At 41.8% G+C, this 20407-nt stretch overlaps 1 protein-coding gene across 6 annotated transcripts in view; it reads right to left on the minus strand.

Annotated features, from left to right (window-relative positions):
• FGFR2 (fibroblast growth factor receptor 2) overlaps window positions 1-20407 on the minus strand; it is an 80480-nt gene that overhangs the window by 1487 nt on the left and 58586 nt on the right. For all 6 annotated transcript variants that reach the window (XM_082001993.1, XM_082001991.1, XM_082001992.1 and 3 more), the window contains 8 exons: window positions 16631-16782; window positions 13079-13200; window positions 12339-12449; window positions 11388-11578; window positions 7122-7244; window positions 5680-5750; window positions 3718-3855; window positions 2785-2890 (listed from right to left, as the gene is read on the minus strand). In XM_082001993.1, the coding sequence (XP_081858119.1) occupies window positions 2785-2890; window positions 3718-3855; window positions 5680-5750; window positions 7122-7244; window positions 11388-11578; window positions 12339-12449; window positions 13079-13200; window positions 16631-16782 (1014 nt within the window). The remainder of the gene's footprint in view (window positions 1-2784; window positions 2891-3717; window positions 3856-5679; window positions 5751-7121; window positions 7245-11387; window positions 11579-12338; window positions 12450-13078; window positions 13201-16630; window positions 16783-20407) is intronic.

The following is a 20407-nucleotide window of genomic DNA, read 5'->3' on the forward strand; positions in this document are numbered from 1 at the left end:
AGAAGAGGGGAATGTAACTTTTAAAATGATGACAAATACAGTATGCAGCAAGAGAAGGCAGTTTGGGTCTATCATTACTGCCTATCTTGCTACCTAGGCTTTTAGAAGATCCACAAGGACAATCTTGACACGTATTTATATATTAGCAAACCAGTTCCATGTGACCAGAAATAATCAAGCATTTTAGACAGATAGAAGAAAGTATTCCAGTATTTGAAGAAACAGGGTTTTCTCACGGGATATCAGGCATGGCTCGTCATATCAAAGGGCTTGACGTAATTCAGTTATGAATTTAATATTGAAGGTGGGATCCTAATCCCATCTCCAGCCTTCTTATCCTATGTCAAGGGCCAGAGTCACATAAAGGGGGATAAGAAGTTTCCAGTTCTTGGTGTTGCTATAACACCACAGCCATGAGGCCGACTCTTAGTGACTTCTGCTCATGTGGATCGGAGAAACGCTGCACGCTACTCTGGGACACACAGGGAATAGGGTCTTTTGGGGGAAAAAAACAACAAAACCCCAACAAACAAATGAAAACCAACGGCTGATGATTCAGCATGGAGAAAAGCAAGACATTACCATTTAAGCAGAAATAATTACTTGCACAAATGCAGAAGAATATATTATTGGCTAGTCTAGCAATTTTTTTGAGCTGTTGGGTAAACCAGGCTGACTCTGTGTCAACAGTGTCATTCTGGGGGGAAAAGGAAACTGCTACCGTGGAGGGGATAAGCAGAAGTATTGTCAGACTGATGCACAAAGGACCTGCACTTCAAGAAAACTGTGTGGACTACACAAAATCAGAGGTCTCAAAAGCACAAGCTGTGGAGGAAAATGGGACACGCTGTGTCAGGAGACACTTGGGCGAGAACACGACGAGTTTTCAGGAACTTAAAATGTGCTGCAAAGACAAGCGAAATAATTTGATTTCTACGTGCAGGGTAAATAGGACAAAAGCAATATTTTATGTTGAAAGATTAGAGATTATGAAAAACTTTCAAGAAGTAAGGCTAATGAAACAAAGCAATAGACTGTCAAGGGATGATGCGGAAATACAGCAGGGGAGATCTTTAAGGACAAGTTACATAAACATCTGTCAGGAATGACAAACGTATAGTAGATCCTGCCGTAGGCCGATCAGATGGACTGGATGTGTTCCTGAGCTTTTTCCAGCCGATTTTCCTATGATTCTAGTCTAAAGTAATTTACGTAACCCTAAAAGGCCTTTTCAGGTTACCTTTGAGATCATTCCAGGTTCATGAGCAGTACAGAATTGGGAAGGCAAGATGCTTAAGCACACACGAAAAAGAAAGCTATTTCCTTTTCCAGGCTCAGAATTGCAGCCCAGAACCTCCCTCCTGAATTTGCAAATGCATATCCAGTCCAAGCCACCCAGCACTCTCGGTGGCAGCCAGCCCACCTCCAACCGGTCTTGTGAAATCCTGTATAAACTGGGCAGGAAAAGATGCGGTCAGTACTGGATGAGGGGAAAATGGTAACGATACATAGAGCTGTGTTACTGACTCCGTAGGGAAGGCGTATTCCTGCCTCACCTCTGAGCTATCCCTGAAGGTGGCACTTTTTGGAGTAAACCTTACAAAACAGAATCCAGGTAAATTTATAGCACTACTGAAGACAAAAATCTTTTTCAGCCAGATCTACTGGGCAAATGACGATCATAAAAAAATGGCATCTCTTTACTCAGGTTCTCCTGTCATCTTTATTGCATACAGCCTTTCCTAATGCTACTTAATAATCCGGTTTTTATTTCTCTGACCATTCTGAAAAAGTAGAAAGTTAACACTGAGGACCAATATAAAGCAAGCAAAATTTTTTTTTCTACCTTTCCCCCATCGTATAAAGAAGTGCTGTAATACTAGCAAATCTGAAAAATTTATTTTTAAATGGTCAAAACAAGTTGTTGTAATTTTCCTCTGTACGGGTTTTGTTCTTTTTTTTCCCTCCCATTATACATATAATTCCTCAGAAATTATAGGAATTTGTAAAATATTTCTGCAACACCAAGCATTTTCTCTCAAAAGAAGTTTCCACCAAAAGAATCAACATTTCCATCACTTGTGATCTTCCTCAAAGGTGCATGTGATTTAGTGATAAAAGAACCGATTCCTGTGTGAATACCCTAAACAGTATGTTCCTTGCTAAAACTAATAATATCTCAGACCTCTGAAAGAATGCTCTTCAAATAAAACCTTTTTGCATTCATATATCCCAACCTGAAGCAGTGTTAGGCAGGACCTTTGGATAATTGGATGGCTGTTCGCACGTTCCCTGTGGGTCCTCGTTCCCTCCACAGAGAGTGATTTCAGTGAACCTAATTCACTCTCAGACATATAATCTGAATTCTACCATTGTCGATTTCTCCTCTTCTGACCTAGATATCATGGCTGGGAATCAGAGTCAATAAATGAAAAACACCATGAAGTCTACATCTCTCCTTCACATGAAATTCATGTTGAAACATAAACACTGCCTCTCAACCTGCTACATGTAATCCCTCGATACTGCTATGCTAAAAACATCAAAAGATGCAATGAGAAAAAAACAAAAACACTTTAAAGATGTGTTTCTGTTTAGTTACATAAATCAAGGCATAATGGCAAGAGACCGAGGACTTCATAGGATACGCAGTTTAGCTGTGTGTAACCTCAGAGGACAACGACAAACAGAACTTGAGTAGCATTTCATAATTGAATAAATTCCATCTGTCTCCTGAACCATTTGTCCCAATCAGCAGCTCATGGAGTCAAACAATTTACCTACCTCATTAGTTGTGAGAGTGAGAATCCGATCCAAGTCTTCTACCAACTGTTTAAAAGTCGGTCTCTGTGAAGGCACAGCATGCCAGCAATCTCTCATCATCATATAGCTGTAAGAAATACACATTTTCTTGGCTTAATTAAAATCACGCGTCCTTCTTCTAAACCTTTTCATACACAGTCAATGTTCTTCATCACAAGTAAAGCAGCAAGCACCCACAGCCCTACAGGTGGACCACTGACTTTCCCAAAATTGTGCAATACCCCCTTCCCTCAAAGGTGCATTTCTACTCCTGTATCTCTCTTGCCCAGTGTCCAAATAAGCTTTTTTTGGACTTGATTCTGTAGCCTTCTGTCCCAGGAATTTCAACGGTATTAAATTACATATGCTTAAATATATTTGCGTGTTAAGGACTGCAGTGTTTGTGAAGTGAAGAAATTAAAATGGAAAAAAAAATTAGAAGTAGTTAAGGACTATACTAAAATATCAGAAAGGGAAAACACTCTTCCCTCCTCACCAGGAGATAATGCTGTGTTAATGCAGAAGTTCCCAGATGTATTTTGTTGTGTACAAAACCAGCCCGATGTACCTTACATATGATTAGTGGTATGTGTGCCATTTATGAATTTTCATGTTAATGAGATTAAAATAAAACAAATATGGGTGTAAAAACACTGACAGAGACTGGCTCGTAGACAACCTCTTCTTTTTTCAATGGGATCACAGCAGAGTGTGTAAAGAAGTATCCTCTGTCAAGCCCTTCCTGAAGACCTTTTCATACATTTTCTTTACGTATCTATACACACACAATATATTCACCATTTTAGAGTCAAGCAATTCTGAAAATATTTGATTCTGCCCCGGGGTAGCATTAACCACATGAATTCGGTACAGTTTGCGCCCTTCAATCCTGGTACGGCAAATAAGGGTCCTTACAGTTCATTGGTGCAGTTGGCAGGTTTATCCATTCGGTGCCCTTCTTTAAGCAGCTTAAAAAGTTCCTCCACTGGGATTCCTGGGTAGGGCGATCCTCCTAACGTGAAGATCTCCCACATCAACACACCAAATGACCAACTACAAATCAAAGAGAAAATTGCATTAGTGGATCTGCCTTACTGCTGAAAAGAGAGATGTATCTGCAGCAAGATGCAATGATTGCCAATCCCTCTCAGGAGATGCTCAAATCAGCATCTGCTCAACTCTGACCACCCTGAGTGGGATGTCAATCCATGAAGCGCATCAGATGCATAGGCAGCATATAGAACAGGGACTGACCCGAGCATGTTCTCAAACACACTCTTTCCCTTTCTCTGGTGTGCTCCGAGCACCCGAGTTTCCAGGGCTACTGCAAAAAACTGCATCTTCACAGCTTAATCATTTACAGAACATTCACAGCTGAGCTAGTTTGCAATTATGTGGTAGGATATTTTGGAAAAAGCAGACTGTTCAAAACAAATATTTCGCATCATTCTCCTCCTCTTTTTTTTTTTTAATTAATTTTTGTTAGGAAATGAAGGAGGATAATTTTAAGCCAGTTTTCCTGCCTGCTTGCCACCTCCTCCAGAGCCTGCCTCATCACGCCTTGCTGGCAACCCAGGGCTCTTGCCAGGTGAGCAGCAGCACACAGCTTGCGCTGGCGCCCGAGCTTCGCTGCAGCTCTCCTAGCTTTGCAGCAGCGTATTTTAGTAAACCGTTTGCACAAACTTACAATAATATTATCTTTAGCCGATTTCAAAGCCACCATGGGGCCACGACTCCAAGTTTCAGCACTGAAATCCTTGTGCTCCCTGGCTGCTGCGGAGGGAGCTCAGACCGACTTTCAGTCCTGAACCAGTGAAGTAGCTTACTTCATATGCAGTTAAGTATTTCGCCAAGATGTTATTTTAAAACAAAAGTTTGATCCACCCTTAACCTGTGTATAAAGTCTCCTTTGTAAATAACGCAAAGATTGCAGGAAAAGCCTCAGTAAATGCATTTCTTAAGGAGAGAGCAGTCAGGAAGTGCACCCAGGTTAAAGAAAGAGGAGATACCTCTTATTTTCTCCAGTCTGCCCTTTCTCTTTTTAATCCTGCACTGACATGCATAAACTTTTACACCTGTGCTGGGAAGCATCCAGCCCTTTACAGTTAACAGCTTCTCTTTTAGAAATAAAAAACCGTAAGATCTTCATCTGCATTGCATAAAAAAAAAATAACACGTCTACTTCAAGCACAATGCACACGAGTACTGTAGATGGGCCTAGGAAACTGTAATAAGAAGCAGAATAAATCCTGAGCGGTTGCATCAGCCAGCGACTCTGTGCACACATTAAAAGGTTCTGAAGTGTCAGAGTCCAATGATTTCCTACTACGTGTGAAGTACTGCTGGGAAGCAAACACACTTCTAAAAAATCAGAGAAAACTTTTCCAGTATATCCAGCCTATGTTTTATTATACCTAATCTTAGCACAAACTTTTATAAGAAGTTTTCAGGAACTTTCTTTTCTGTCTTTTTTTTTTCTCTCTCCTTTTTTTTTTCTCTTTTTTAAAAACCTGAAGGAAGTCTAGAGTATGTCAAAAGCCAAGCAAATTAGATAGACTCTTTGTAGCTGCACATCCGTAAATAAGTTCAAGGGGGGAAACTTCCGCACTGACAGAAGGAGGTTAGCATTTTCCACCTTTCATGTGCTTTGAAGCTGGGCAGATTAGTAACAGAGCACTGGTTAGCAGTCTACCATAAAATCCTCACTTTCTAAGGGCAAGCCCTGTTCCATCTATTAATATGTGAAACAGAATGAAAGTGCTTAAAGGTAAAGGACAACAGGAAAATACAGTTAAAATATCCCAAGCTTTAATAAATACAAACCAAAACAACCCCCTTTCCCACTCCCCAAAACCCCATTCAGATAAGGCCACTTACACATCACTTTGATGTGTGTAAACTCTGTCAAACAGAGCTTCTGGAGCCATCCACTTTACTGGAAGCCGTCCCTGTAAGAGTGGAGGGGAAGGAAAGAAAAATTAAAATGGCAGCAACTTACAGGATGATTTCAACACTGATGTTTTTTAAAAGATTAATCAATTCTCAGAGAACAGGCTGCTAATGCAAGCCAGTACATAATTTACCTTTAACATTTTCAGGGAAAATAAGTAAAATGCGATAAAGTAGGGAGACCATTAAGAAAAATGGTTATAAACGTTGAAGATAAATTTAAAAGCATTGAGGGCTCCCAGAAAGTTCCCGAACTGCGTGCAGAACGATAGGATAAGCAGATCAAAATTAAAAAGATAATTCCACCATGGCTCTTTAAAGACAAAAAACCCCATCAATAATCCTCTGAAAAATAGACCTGCCTGCAAAAATAAGTTGGTTGCTAAACCCAAGAATTTTGTTTTCCTGTTCCACCTTTTGCAGTGGCCCAAAGCTCACACAGTTACAACTGCCTGCTGCTTTCTACACACAGTCTGCTCTGCTGAGAGCCCAAGAATCGCACTAAATTTGATATCAAGAAGGTTCAACTCGCTCCAGTACCGACACACCCATACCTGGCTGATCTGTCTCTTGGAAGTGGGCAGATATTACTATTAAAATGCCTTTAATCACTTGGTGCTTTATTTTAATAGATAAGCTACTTAACATTATTGTTAATAATTAAAATGAATATTAATAATTGATATACAAAATAATAAAGTCTGTAGCACTGAATGAGTTCTGCAAAGTTCCCATCAAAACCCAAGTGTAGTTCATCAGGATCTTAAGAAAGAGATGCCCTGAGAAGGAAGTGTAAGCTGTTCAAACTAGGCATCAATAACTACATCTGAAACGTTTTGCCTTCTTGATTTGGTACAGGTTAAACAGTGAAACGGTGACAGAGTGGGGAGTAAAAAATTTCTCAACCTCTAGCACTACTTGGATACTAACATCATAACTTGTACCTAACAAGCTAAGTACAGGCAAAAGGCATAAAGCTGAATGTGGCATTACCACGCATAAACAGGATTTTTATTATGGTTATTGCTAGCAGTGTTTATACAGTGTTTTTCAAGAAACTGGGCTTGCTACAAAATGAGCTGGAATCAACAGGAATATTTCCACTTATTTCAAGTGATTGGAGTCAGGGACACACAAAAAACAATTCTTGTATTTTAGCATTTCTACTAAATCATACAATATACAGTCTCTTTGGTTATACTGTCACTGTAAGAGGAGACAGAAATGGTTATGTCCTTGATCCCCGTGTTCTGTCTGCAATGAAAAGTAAGGCTGCTGTACAAGAAGGCCATTAAGTTTATAACCATAATTTTGAAGTGAATTATTGAAAGAAACACTTGTTTCCAGAGGTAAGAAAACCAACCACTTACATTAGTAGTCTTTTTATAATAATCTATATTGTTGATGTCTCTGGCTAAACCAAAGTCTGCTATTTTCATGACATTATTTTCAGTTACCAAAACATTTCTTGCAGCCAAGTCTCGATGGATACACTGGAAAGAAAAGAAAGGAAAAAAAAAAGACCCATTGAAATAAACTGTTGTAAAAGTGAAGTTACTTCTACACCATAACTAAGTCTCCTTTGCAGATTTTAACCTAAATCACAAGGGGGGAAAGCCACACGTTTACTACAAGCCTGTGAAATATGACGGTCTTAGTTACTGCAACCCATCCCCTCAGCTGGTGTTTCCAGGCTGAACTGCAGCCCTAAGCAGCCTCTTAGAAAAGCCTGGTTTATTTAAGACTTGTGTTTTGCTAAGGCTGAAAGCTTGGGTGGTGACCCGAACTGTGCCACGCTGTTTGTGATTCACTCGCTGTTACACACGCCCAGGTACCAGTATTGCAGCACTTCCATTGCAAATGTTGTTAATGAGCATTTTATTACGTTGTTTCTCTTAAATTATATCATCTCACCAGAGCTGAAAACTGACGGTCTCGATCAGTGCAACTGTTTTTAATACAGAAGATCTTAATATGAGATATACCCACGGTATATAATTTTAAACTAGTTGTCTAAGGTGTGTGTATTTGCTTCAACCACAAAACCATAACAATTTAATTATGAAAAGGGAAAAAAAAAAAAAACCAAAACAATCTGGGCTCAGCTGCTTGCTTTTAAAACAGCTTTGATACTGAAACTAAACATGTTGTCTCCTCAGAGTTTTTTCCTTCACATCTTGCAACTGATTCTTGACACTAAAAAGACATTGTCACTGCTCTGGATACTATTCCTGTGCTTAAGGAGCCTTATTAGGGTTGATACAAGGTGGCAGCAGGGGCATGGTAAGAAACATTGCACTTGGAGTCTCCTCAGGATATTCTACTTCTTTTCAAGTTAAATATTGCTTGCTTTTTTTTTTTTTCCCCCTCCTCAATTTTGGATTACTCTTTATGTTGTCCTTTTTCTTTCAGAATGTGCATAGACATGCTGGACTGAACCACTACAAAAAAAACCCGTACAACGGCCAGTTTCTTTCCTGCATTATAACTTGCCCCAGCAATTTTCTGAGATCTCTTATCCTGCATGGGTAAAATGAGCCTACAAAGCTTCTGCTCCTCGCTGGGTTAGTCACAGGGAACTGCCAGGAAAAACCTGCTCCAGCAGTGCCTTCATGTGCACAGGACTAGACAACAGTACATGTTTTCAGCATCAAATCAGTCTTCCCGTTCAGCATCAGCAACGCGAGAGTAGCAGAAACAACAATACAAGACAGCCTTCCTGCTTCCCTGTCCCTGTTCTCAAACCCTACAAGAACACCCTCTGTGACACTAGGAACTCAATTCAGCTGCCCAAACAGAAGTACACACTTCTCTCATCTTCTCATCTGAGATGCCCTGTGACGAGACTACCAGGGACGACACAGGATCTACAGCAGACACGTGCCTTTACAGCGCAGCAGGCTGGGGGTACCACAGAGCATCTCAAATGGCACCTAACACCTCTGAGTGAATACGCCAAACGATTCAAACCCTGGTACCTTCTCTCGGTATACTTCTGCCTTCCCATGCCCTAGTTTCACAGCTGAGACTTTTCCTATCTTCAAAACGGTGCCATTAGACCCCAGCTGGAGTACCGCGTCCAGCTCTGGAGCCCTCAGCACAGCAGAGACATGGACCTGTTGGAGAGGGACCAGAGAGGCCACAAAAATGGTCAGCAGGATGGAACCCTTCTGCTGTGAGGACAGGCTGAGAGCGCTGGGGTTGTTCAGTCTGGAGAAGAGAAGACCTTCTTGCAGCCTTCCAGTACTTAAAGGGGGCTTAGAAGACAGATGGTGACAAGACTTTTTAGCAGGGCCTGTAGCAATAGAACAAGGGGTAATGGTTTTAAACTAAAAGAGGGCAGATTTAGACTGGATAGGAGGAAGAAATTTTTCACAATGAGGTTGGTGAAACCCTGGTCCAGGTTGCCCAGAGAGGTGGTAGATGCCTCATCCCTGAAAACATTCTAGGCCAGGTTGGACAGGGCTCTGAGCAACCTGCTCTGGTTGAAGATCACAGAACCACTAAGGTTGGAAAGGACCTTCAAGATCATCAAGTCCAACCATTAATCCAGCACCACCGTGTCCCCTAAACCATGTCCAGAAGCGCCACATCCACACGTTTTTTGAACACTTCCAGAGATGGCGACTCCACCACCTCCCTGGCTAGCCTGTTCCAATGCTTGACCACTCAGATGTTCCTGCTCATTGCACGGGGGTTGGACTGGATGGTCTTTAGAGGTCCCTTCCAACACAAACGGTTCTATGATTCTATGATTGCTGTTTTCCACAACTGACAGGTTTCATAGCTGACCCTCTGGCCCTAATAATCTTCTGTCTCTTCGCAGTGATCTGGGCCAGTCCCTGCATCTGGAGCTCCCCTATCATTCTTTCACAGTACTGGAACGATGGAGAGCACATGTCAACAGAATTTTAAGAAGCATCCATCCAACTTAGAAACAACATCTCATTTTCAATATACAATTGCTTGTAAGGCAAAACTCTCTGTGAGGCAAAAACCTTTTTTACACATTTCTTTTTTCTTTTTTGAGGTCTCAGTGAGCCATTTATTGGACTGAAATAACAAGAACACTGGCCTTCTCACAGTTCCTGCATGATGGAAATACCGTGAGAAGACCAGCTCTCTTATTATTCCAGCTCAATAAATGGATCCCTAAGGGGAAAAGAGCTAGTGAAACACAAACAGAAATGGTGGGATATCTGAAGAACCGGAATGCGCAGTTTTACTGTGCGCCGCTTTGTTTTCCCTCTGCCTTGTGCAATGCCTCACATGCTGTCAAGTTCGGCGCAGCGCTGATCAACTGTTTTTCCAAAGGAATTGGATCAAGGATGAAATGGTTCTGCCATGTGCATCTGGGCGAGCACACACCTTCTTGGCAGTGTCCTACAACAGCACTTCAGAGCTTCTCAGGCGGACGCTTGTTCTCAAGATTTGCCAATCAAAAGATTTATTTTTTCCGTTCACAACAGTTCTATTTTCTTGGGACATGGCTCCTTGCCAGGCAAATGTTTTCTTAGTCTTAGAAAGAGATATCCTAAGGTGCTTTACCTACTACAATACTCGCGCTTACTCCATTAGAAGATTTTGTCTCGGTGTCATGCATGTCATGCTGTCTACCTTACTATGCTAAGAATTACTGTTTCAAAACAAAAGAATAAAAGCAAAATTAGACCTCAATTCCCCACCTCCCCAACCTCTACAAGTGCAGAAAAGCAGTAAAATAAAATCATGACTCCATGCAACAGGACTGGAGGTTTACACTCAGTCTTTGGTTAAAAACAGTACCATACTTGGGAGCGGGCACAACTGGAAAACAGCATAAATTCCACTAACCACTTCACACCTTGAAGGAAGTCCTTATCATCAATAGCTGGTGCTCTGATTTAGACACTGGGTCCAAACACCACCCAGGGCATTCATGATTGCCTCTCCACCAAGCCACAACGTTTACAGAGTTAGTCATACAGGACTATTTAAGGTTTTGTAACCATAGCTTAACCAAATTACTGGTTAAAAAAAAAAGTGTTTCAAGAAAAAAAATGGAGAAGTAAGTGTCTAGAGACGTGACAGGACAAAAATTCTTTCAGCAAACTTGCTCTCCTGTCAAACACTAGTTTTAAGTAAAGCACATCATTTAGAATGACTAACACATTCCACTTATTTTTGCCTTTTCTGTTTAATGTTTCTCCCTGGCATCTTGTGCTCTTCTCAACTCTGCCTGTTATCATTCTGCAAGTCCTTTCACTAACCGAATTAATTTATTTGCCATCACTACGTGAGCAGATTTGGTTGATTTGACTGGAAACAGGAGGCGAATGGTGCCTGCTTTCTCATGGGTGGAATAATGTGACTTGTATAATCACGAGCTACCTGTGCTTATGAATTCAAAGTGCAGATATGTACACGATACTTAAATGATTCATTCTGGGCCATTTTAGCAATGTCATTAAACAGACTAACAACTTCAAGCATATGAATTTTCCCACTGATCTTCAAGTGTATGGATTATGCAACTTGTTTGAGAAAGGTCCTTCTCCCAGCAAATTCTCGAATGTAAATGAGATGAGAACAAAGCTAGAAGTGCTGAACAAATACGCACCATGTTCTTTGTGCTGTATTTGCCAAGTTCTACCTACTTTTTGTGAAGCCAGGTACTCCATGCCTCTTGCCAACTGGTATGTGCATGACACTAAGTCCTTGAATGTCATCTGCTCTTCTGGTACCCTGTTAATATCAAACGAATACTCCATCCCCGGGGGGCGGCGTGCTCGCAGGTACTCACGCAGGTTTCCTTTGGAAGCATATTCTACTATCACGTACAAGGGACCTTTGGATAAACAGAACCGTGTGAAAACTGGAGTAAGGTTAAAGGGTAAAATGTTTTGATGTAAAGAAGCTTCTTTTAGCGTTCTATAATAAATGAACTAAATTAATAAAAGTTTAACTGCGAAATCAGTAAGCACAACTTGAATGAAGAGGAGGTCCGGACTTGGCGAAGTGACTGGCCCAAAGCTCCATAGCAGGATAGTGGCAGAGCTACAATTAGTGGCTAAAAGTACCTAATCCCTGACCTGGTGCCTATTCCTTCCAGACCATGCCGTGTACTGAAAAGCAAGCATTTTCAAATCAAAAAACGCCATGAGATCTCAAACAACGGGTAAGTGCTTCTTAAGATTTTTTAATTTCCAGAATTTTATGCCATTCTGCATCACCTTACATGACATAATTAGTGTTAATAAAAACACTGTGGTCTTTACAGAGTAAAAGTGCTCATTTCAAATTCATGGGATACAAGTTCCACTAAAACAGGACTGATAATTCAGAACAAGGGGCATGGGTAAAAAGCAGTTTTTTTCCCCCTACAGTAAGGGATTAGAGAGTCTTCATACAATATAGCACCCTTTCTCATATTAAAGCTGCAAGTATAACGGGAGACAGAAGTTAAAATCTTGCTCCTAAGCTGGGGAAATATCTAAAAATCCCATCACGGCATGACTGTTTCCTTAAAAACTCTTGAAAAATTATGATTAATGAGACTTCTGCAGACCTGTTGGAAAGTCCTGGCTTACTTTCTTTTCTCTACTCACCATCCTGGGTACAGGCTCCAAGGAGATTGATGATATTTTTATGCTTCCCAATCATCTTCATCATCTCCATCTCTGACACCAGGTCAGATAGATCTTTTTCTGTAGCATCATCTGTACAAGACACAAGTTCGGTTCATATTTTCTAGCGTGCCAGCCCGAATTCCACTGAGGCTCACCAGCTGGTGTAAAACACGTGTGCTTCAAAATGCAGAATATGGGACTTGTTTTCCAATATACGCTATACGTTATACAGTCATACGCTATGTCCTAACAAAAAATAGTCTCAACCTCTTTGATAGACTGACCACCCCTTCAGTGTTATGTGTTAAGAGGCAACACAGTAATATCAGACATAAAAATGTTGTCCTTAGTTATCAAACCTCCAATATCTGTGCCTTTGCTGCAAACTAACCTTACAATTAAATTGAAAATAAATAGGCACCAACCACCTGGACTGAATAGGCTAGGATCTGCATGTGGACAGCCTCTGACATGAACCAAACTAAAAGCAGAGAGACCCACACGATGCTAATACATCTCCTGGCTCCTAAATACTCACTGCTTAAGATAAACAGGCTGTCAAGGGCACAGATTTACACCCCAAACTGCTGAAGGCTGAGGTCAGCTATGTGCTCTTTGACCCCCCCCACGATGACAGAGTTCAGACGCCACAAAAGAAACTTTGTGGATGAGAACTGCCGCACCGCCCATCCCGATCCCTAATCGGCCCATTTTCTTACCTTTCAACATCTTCACTGCCACAGTCACTGCTTCTTTTGGCCTGTCTTTGTCAATCCCCACCGCTTCAGCCATGACGACTTGCCCAAAGCAACCTTCTCCCAGGGGCTTACCCAGCGTCAGCCTAGAGGTGTAAACAGGAGATTAATACACGGCATCTGGTGAAGGGATGCAGCCAGTGAAATTCCAGGGCTAAATATAAAAAACTTTCAACAACTTGCTGTAGCAAGAAGCATTTATCATATGGAACTAATGAGACTCTGGGTGCGCATCAGTTTTCATGTGCACTGCAGCATGTTTTCTTAGAGACGGTATAGCAAGCATCTCTCATGGGCAAATCAGTTGCTAAACCCAGCTTTTAAGCTCTCCCTCTCCTTGTAATAAGAGGCTGTACTCGGTGGCTAGCGGCAAGACACAGCGTGGAGGAGCAGAGCTTTCAAAAAGCATCAGCCTGCGGCTGAAATTCAGGAGCAGGCAGCAACATGCAGGCTGCTCCAGTCACTGTAACACGGACAGTCATCTTCTTTTTCACGCTGACCGCAAGGAGATGAAAGAAAAGTTTCTTTGTGTGTGTTGCCACGTGGTCGCTGTCAAGCAGCTGATGATTTCTATGGGAAAGGGTGGTATTAAGAGCAGGGGGATGTTTTAAATATTACTAACTCCTGTGATATAATGGCACTGCGCAGACAGAAAGGAAACTCAAACATGCTCTCGGGCAGGTTAATTTTAGCTCAAAATTCGTATTCTTGCTTTCTGTTTGGGGATGCAGGCCACGAACATTTGCCTAACGATCTCTTGCGCCGAAGGGATTAGACAGGACAGAGACAGAAAGCCAGGAGACACCATTTGGGCGCAGCTGTGGGTAATTATCACACCCATTTCTCTTTCGTGTGGCTGATGAGGCGGCCAGACAGCCGCCTTCTTGTGGGAGGGAGGAGGGAGGATGAAGGAGGGAGAAGGGGAAGGGAAAAGAGGCAGCAACAAGCATACGGCGGAGGCTCGGGAGGGGTTACGGCTGCGAGAGCCTGGGCAGATGCCCGTGATGCTCATGCGCCCTGCGCGGCCCCGCTCTCCCGCCGCCAGTGCCGGCGCGGCGCACGCGGAGGCGAGGCGCTGCTGGCCTGGCCGCGCGAGCGGCAGCGCGAAGGCGGCACCTCCGTGGGACGAAGCCTGGGCAGATCTGAGCGGCCCCATGCGAGCCGGCTTCTCTGCGGCCTCCCACCCGCAGCAAGATCGCTCTTCCGACACCCCCCCGCACTCCTCCAGTGCTTTGATCCCTTATGGGGCGAGACGGGACGCTGTATTTACCCGCAGCTGGGTCTAGCACAGAGGCCGTGTCTTGGCTGCGGGCTCTTTGCTGCCACAAACGTCACCTGTGAGGGTAAGGGAAGATGCCTCCTCTCTGCAGTGCCCGGGCTCTGCGCAGAGCGCGGGAAGCAGAGACTGGGGGAAACTAACTCAACTGGAGTCACCGCACCGACGCATGAAGCCTTTTAAAAAGAGCCGACGTGAACTGGGCTATGCACGATGCGTTTTGTGGAGCACATACCTGCTCGCAAAACCTCCTCAGCTGTAACAGACAGACAGGGGGATGTCGATCTCAACTTCAGGAGGATAAAGAGATAAAATAAAAAAACTTGAACTTCAAAGCTTCTGGGCCAAATATTTTTGGTTCCAGGGTAAGTGCTTAAGGGCCATGCTCAGGCTCCATAGCTTGCAGAAATTACAAGCTAACTCCAGAAGCAGTGCCACGGCAGAGATCAGGGAGGGTGCTCGGTGGGTTTGATGGCTGCTAACATTACCCTGTGTAGGGGCCAGATTTAGATAGGCATTTTCATAACCAAATTCTTAAGTCTTGGATTTCCATGGTCAAAAGCGGGATTCACAGGTAGGATATACGCAGGGACTCGGTTTTAAAAGCTGGGACTTCTGTCTTCCCCTGTGAAATACAGGGAGAGGTTGTCACACCATCAACAAAAGAGTGTTAGACCAGGGCTAAGTGGTTTGAAAAACCCGCTTATCTGCTCAGGCACAAGACAGCAGTGAGAGCAGGTTCCTCCCGAGGGCGGCCCGCAGACTCCTTGTCAAACGTGGTCTTTGCCTCGGTGAGAATTCCTCAGGCTGTTTTGGATTGGTTTCTGAAGCAAACGCGAGTTTAAAAAGGTGCAAAGACTGAAGGGCAGCATATGCTATGCTGAGGTCATCCTGCATTTTCTCCAGAACTAAAATTGAATTTAGGATCTTGGCAGAGAACAAACATTTGCATTGGAAACTGGTTAATTTATGTGCTATTGCCCTGCTAGGACCAAAGTAACAAACCCCTCATTGTGTGCCTCCTGCCCCCCAACCTAATAAACTGCCTCTAAATAGCCTCCTTTCATTGCAAATCTGCTCCACCTACATTTGTGCTGAATGCTGGTTTTAAATGTTTAGCACTCTAAAATTTTCCGCATTTAGTGTATCCCCCAGGGTACGGGCTGACAGAAGCACATATATACAGGCCCCCACTGTTGACTAGAATACTGCAGGTGGCAATTACAGCATTTTGCACTAGATTTCAGCTACATCATTAAAATAATTTCCAGAACAGTTGTCAGAAAGTTCCAAATTGCAGCCCTTCTATCCAAAAGTTACAACGCTGAACTTTGAAAGAGAACTGTTCATGATAAAAGGTGTTATATTCTCAAAGCCACCTAAAGACTTCTTAAAGTTACTACTAACTTTAATATATAAGCATGGTTCTACCTGTGTTAATATTATCTCTCTTCTACATGTCTCTTTTATATTAAGAAATATGGTTACAGCTTTAATTAGATTATTCAGCAGCTCATTTTGCATGTTAGTCAACAGACTTTGAAGAAAATATTGTGTAGCCACATGAATTTGCATACATCAAGATTCAGTATGCTCTGCTTGAAACCTAATACTTTTAAGCCACGGAAGTTGTACATATATGTACATAATATGCAAAATGTCCCACTAAATTGAAAACCATCATCTCCATTAATACAGGCTAATACAAAATCAACACAAAATCCTACCCAAAAGGTTGTGACAGAAAGAAAAGGTTGTCTAATACCATATTCTAGACTTTGTCTATCTCCTACATGATATTTTATTACCTATTTTATCAATACTAAAAAATTAAGTTCAATATTTCAACTAAGAAACGTGGTTTAATGTACAGCGGTATTGCTTGGGGAAAACTCAGCTGCCCTTCAACAATACTTTTATATGGACATTTCTCCTAGTCTAAATCATATACATTTTGAAAGAACATTTCAGAGTCACTGCTTTTGTAACAGAGGAGTTATTTTCAGATACCCTGCTGAAATGTAAGTCAGAACAACAGGCAGAGAAAAAATCTGCTTCAATTTAAAAAGACGACTGATTTAAGTGAATTGGATCTTCATCTTCAGAGAAGGTTCAGCTAATTGAGATTTTTCTTTTAAACTAAAGAAACCCTGGAAGACATTGGGAAAAATGTTTCCTGTCATACTGTGTCATGTTTTCCAGACACGTGTAGGTAGAGTTAGGAGAAACAGGCTACGTACTTATCTCTTGGAAACTCCCATTTGGGGTCTTCTGGCAATTCATATTCCGAGACTCCTGCCAGCATGGGGGCATCGGCAGTAGAGGAGAGGCGAGTAGTTATCCTCACCAGAGGTGTGTTGGAGTTCATGGAGGAGCTCGAGTCGGCTGACACCTGTTGTTGCAATACAAGAGGCAAAAAGAAAAGACAAAAAAGGCAGAGATGTAATCCTGACCCAATATCTGAACAACAGCAATACCTGATAACCAAGCCAGCTCAGAATAGTGAGGTATTAGAAGGTGGCTGAATCTACGGTCTTGTTTCAGAAATTTGCCCTCCCTTATAATCACAATACTGACTCTGCTGCCAAATCTGTCCCATAGGACAAAAAACATGTAAGTTTTAAATATATTCACTCAGAAGACAAATTAAATACACTTTCCCTCTTTTTGTTTATCAAATTAATATTTTTTTAATCAACTGAGTATGTATATCACTACCCTCAGATACCTAATTGGGCAGATTATACTGCAAGCAGAGGTTACGAATAAGCTCTCGTCTTCCACCTGCTTCTAGTTGTCCATGTCACCTTTTCTTTTCCCAAATCAGCACACAATTTACTGGTTTTTAGGTATTACCACTACCTTGACATTTTCAATTTTTAATTGAAAAATGCTATTTTTGCAAAGGCTCCCATACTTTTCATCAGCACTGATGATCAAGATCATATGCATATTACTGTGTAGCAAATGCTGGATTCTCTCACATACTTTCTAAGCACTCAATATCAAAAGCATAAAAAAGCTACCACAATAATAGGGGGATATTTAAGTTTTCAGTTAACTACATTCTTAATTAAAGATTCTGCAGGCAATGTGGAGAAGAGCCCATAAAAATAATTTAATGTCCAATGCTTTGAAATGTAATTCACTTTGGAGTATGATTTCTCATTGGCCTCAAGAACAATACATTTTCCTTAGGGCATCAAAGGTACTTAAGGATAACCGCTTTGAAAAAGGAGGTAGTTGTTCCATCCATTTAACAAAACTTCTCTTGGTATGAGTGGTGTATCTTCCATAAGGCTTGTCCCTCAAACCTGCAAGCAGCAGCCTGCTGTCTGCTGACCTCAGGGTTTCAAGTGAATACGAACACAAAACAAAAATGCTTGTATTGCCGCTCTGTCCCCTCCTTTAAGTGTGAATCCTCCTTCTCTCTTCAGCCCATGACAGTCTTGGCCAAGTCCAAATCTGGTGGCCAAGGCTGGATGGAGGTTGTGTGTCAATGCCATCGCTGGTACATCAGGCAGCGGGAGGTGCTTCTCGGCCAGCATCGTCAGGACCCTGCCCAAGCTGGAAGCCTAGAGCATCAGAATAATTACCACTCTCGACCTTCATCCTCATCACCTGGAGTCAACTTTGACACCAGGTTTGCTTATGTAAAATGTCACCAGGCTACAATTTTGTTCCACAGGTCTTGTAACTAGATTTAAAAAAAGCAATTATAAGCAAACAGATCCTAATAGCATTAAAGTGCAAATCAGTGACACAGTGATAGGAACACAAAAATCCTCTTGTCTTTATGACACCTGACCAGCACAACTGAGTGCTCCCTTATTTCAAGTCCAATTAACAATTACAGTGTCTCAAGCCCACAGAATTACTCAAGCTCCTCAGAACCGGTCTGAAAAGTTTTTTGCAAGTCATGCTCTTACACAATTTTTTTTGACAAAACAAGGCTACAGCTCTCAAACAAATTTCTCATCATGACTGTGACCACCTGTTTTGCTTGAGAGGTCTTTTTGCTGGTCAACATCCTCAAACCCCTCTCATCAAATGGTGTTGGCTTCTTGACACATTTGCTAAGACCAGAGATTACGACTAGAAAGAGTTTTCATAAGGAAGAAAGCGTTAAGGACTGCTATCAAAAAATTAACCTTGGTAACCAGTTTTGCAGCTGACAGACCTTTCTTGGTATCAGAAGGTCCAGCGTCTGCATGCAAGAGGTGGTGTCTACAGAGCAAAAGAGTATAACTGCTCAAATAAGGCTACCATTCAAAAAAGAAAGGTGGACCGCTTTCTCCCTCATTCATCCCACCATCATTAATGTTAGTATTTACTTTTGGCAAATATAAGTACCTGGCACATTCCTCTAGGATAATAAATATGATGCCCGCTTGGGATCCAAACAGAAAACCACTATTAAGGCAGACTATGTAGCTCTAAATAAATCAGTAAGTGAATACTGAACAGAGTCCTTCAAGAGAGAGAGGCTGCCATACCCAGTCTACAGAGGACAGCACACCTGCTGGAAGCTGCATGGCAAGCCAGCACAAGAACCAGGGCTGGAATTAGACTTTTGCTTATTTTTTGCTCATTTTCATTATTTCATTATGGTTTAAAAATGATGCTTCATGAAATGAAGCAGCTCAGCACTAAGAAATGTGCAAATCTCCATGAACAATGTGGCAACTTCTCCGTCCCCCACGACTTTCCCTGAATTTCATCTTTCTGTTATTTCTGGTTTTCAGTTTTTTTCATCTCTCACCACAAACTTACTAATACTTTCTGACCACTTCCTCCACATTTCCAAAATCCAGACGCGATTCTCTAGTCATTCTACCAAGATCTTTTTTCAAGTCTTGATTCTTATTTATTCATTAGCGTTGCCCTTCTTTGTAATAAGAGCCTTTGTTTTCATGGGATATCAGGAAGGCACGGAAGTGAAGCTGCAAAATTTAGATGATATCCTTTATCTATCAGAAATGGTCCAAAGTGTTCTGGGGTCTTCTTCCTTTCATGAACACAATATTTGTATTAGACACTGTTCAGATCTCTGCCAGAGTTTCTTCTTTTCCCTAGATACTTATACTTACAATTCCTTATACTCACAATTCAGCAGTCTTAGCATGGTTAAAACCTATAAACGTAACTTGAAATACTCTGGTGATGCATTTCAAACACAGAAGTTAAATAGTAATAATGTACAGAAAAAACAGATGAAAGACCCTGCCAATTTCCCTTTTAACACAATTGCACGTGTTTACTTCACACAATAACTGCAAGATTGGCCAGAGGTGCTTTAGGTAACCAAAGCGCATTAATGTAGATAGGAATGATGAGAAATCCAGAGGCACTGCACTACTCAGCATCTGGGAGAAGAAAAATGGACTGCACTCCCAGGGAATATTCTTCTGATTGATTAACTGGAGTAGTACAAGGAGTTACAGGAGCTCAAGGGCTATAAAGATCTGCTCCAAGAAAAGATGAAGCCAACCCAGGCTGGCCTGCAGTTGGAGGAGATCTTCTGTTTCAAAATGGCCTTTCACCTTTTCTGCAATAGTAAAGAATTAACCTTTGAACTCATCCCTTAAGCATCTTTTTTTTTATTGCCTTAGAGTGCACTATAACACAATGAGGAAAATCCTACCTACTCCAAGGTCAGTAGACTTGGTCAACTTTAATCTACATGTATACATTTAGGTAACAGCATATGGAAAGCCTTTTTCCAGCTTGCTACTTTCCCTTTTTCAACCCACAGCACTACTCTCCAATCCCTCAACACTCCTGTCATGAACCCCACATGGTGAGGAAGTTGCTTTCTTGTTGGTTTGAAGTATTTGAATGCTCCTCTTTCTGCTTTCAGTTATGCAAAGATGCAAGGTACAAAGGCATAACAGAAGTCATACTAAGTTTTTGCAGCAAGACTGCAATTGCACATGGCCAATATACAGAGTCCAGGGCCACTTTGAGGTCCACCAGATGCAGAGAAGCAGCAGCTGGACACCTAGTCAAAAGGCATG

This window comes from Phaethon aethereus (genome assembly GCF_964289735.1).
Source record: "Phaethon aethereus genome assembly, chromosome: 7".
NCBI classification, from domain to species: domain Eukaryota; kingdom Metazoa; phylum Chordata; class Aves; order Phaethontiformes; family Phaethontidae; genus Phaethon; species Phaethon aethereus.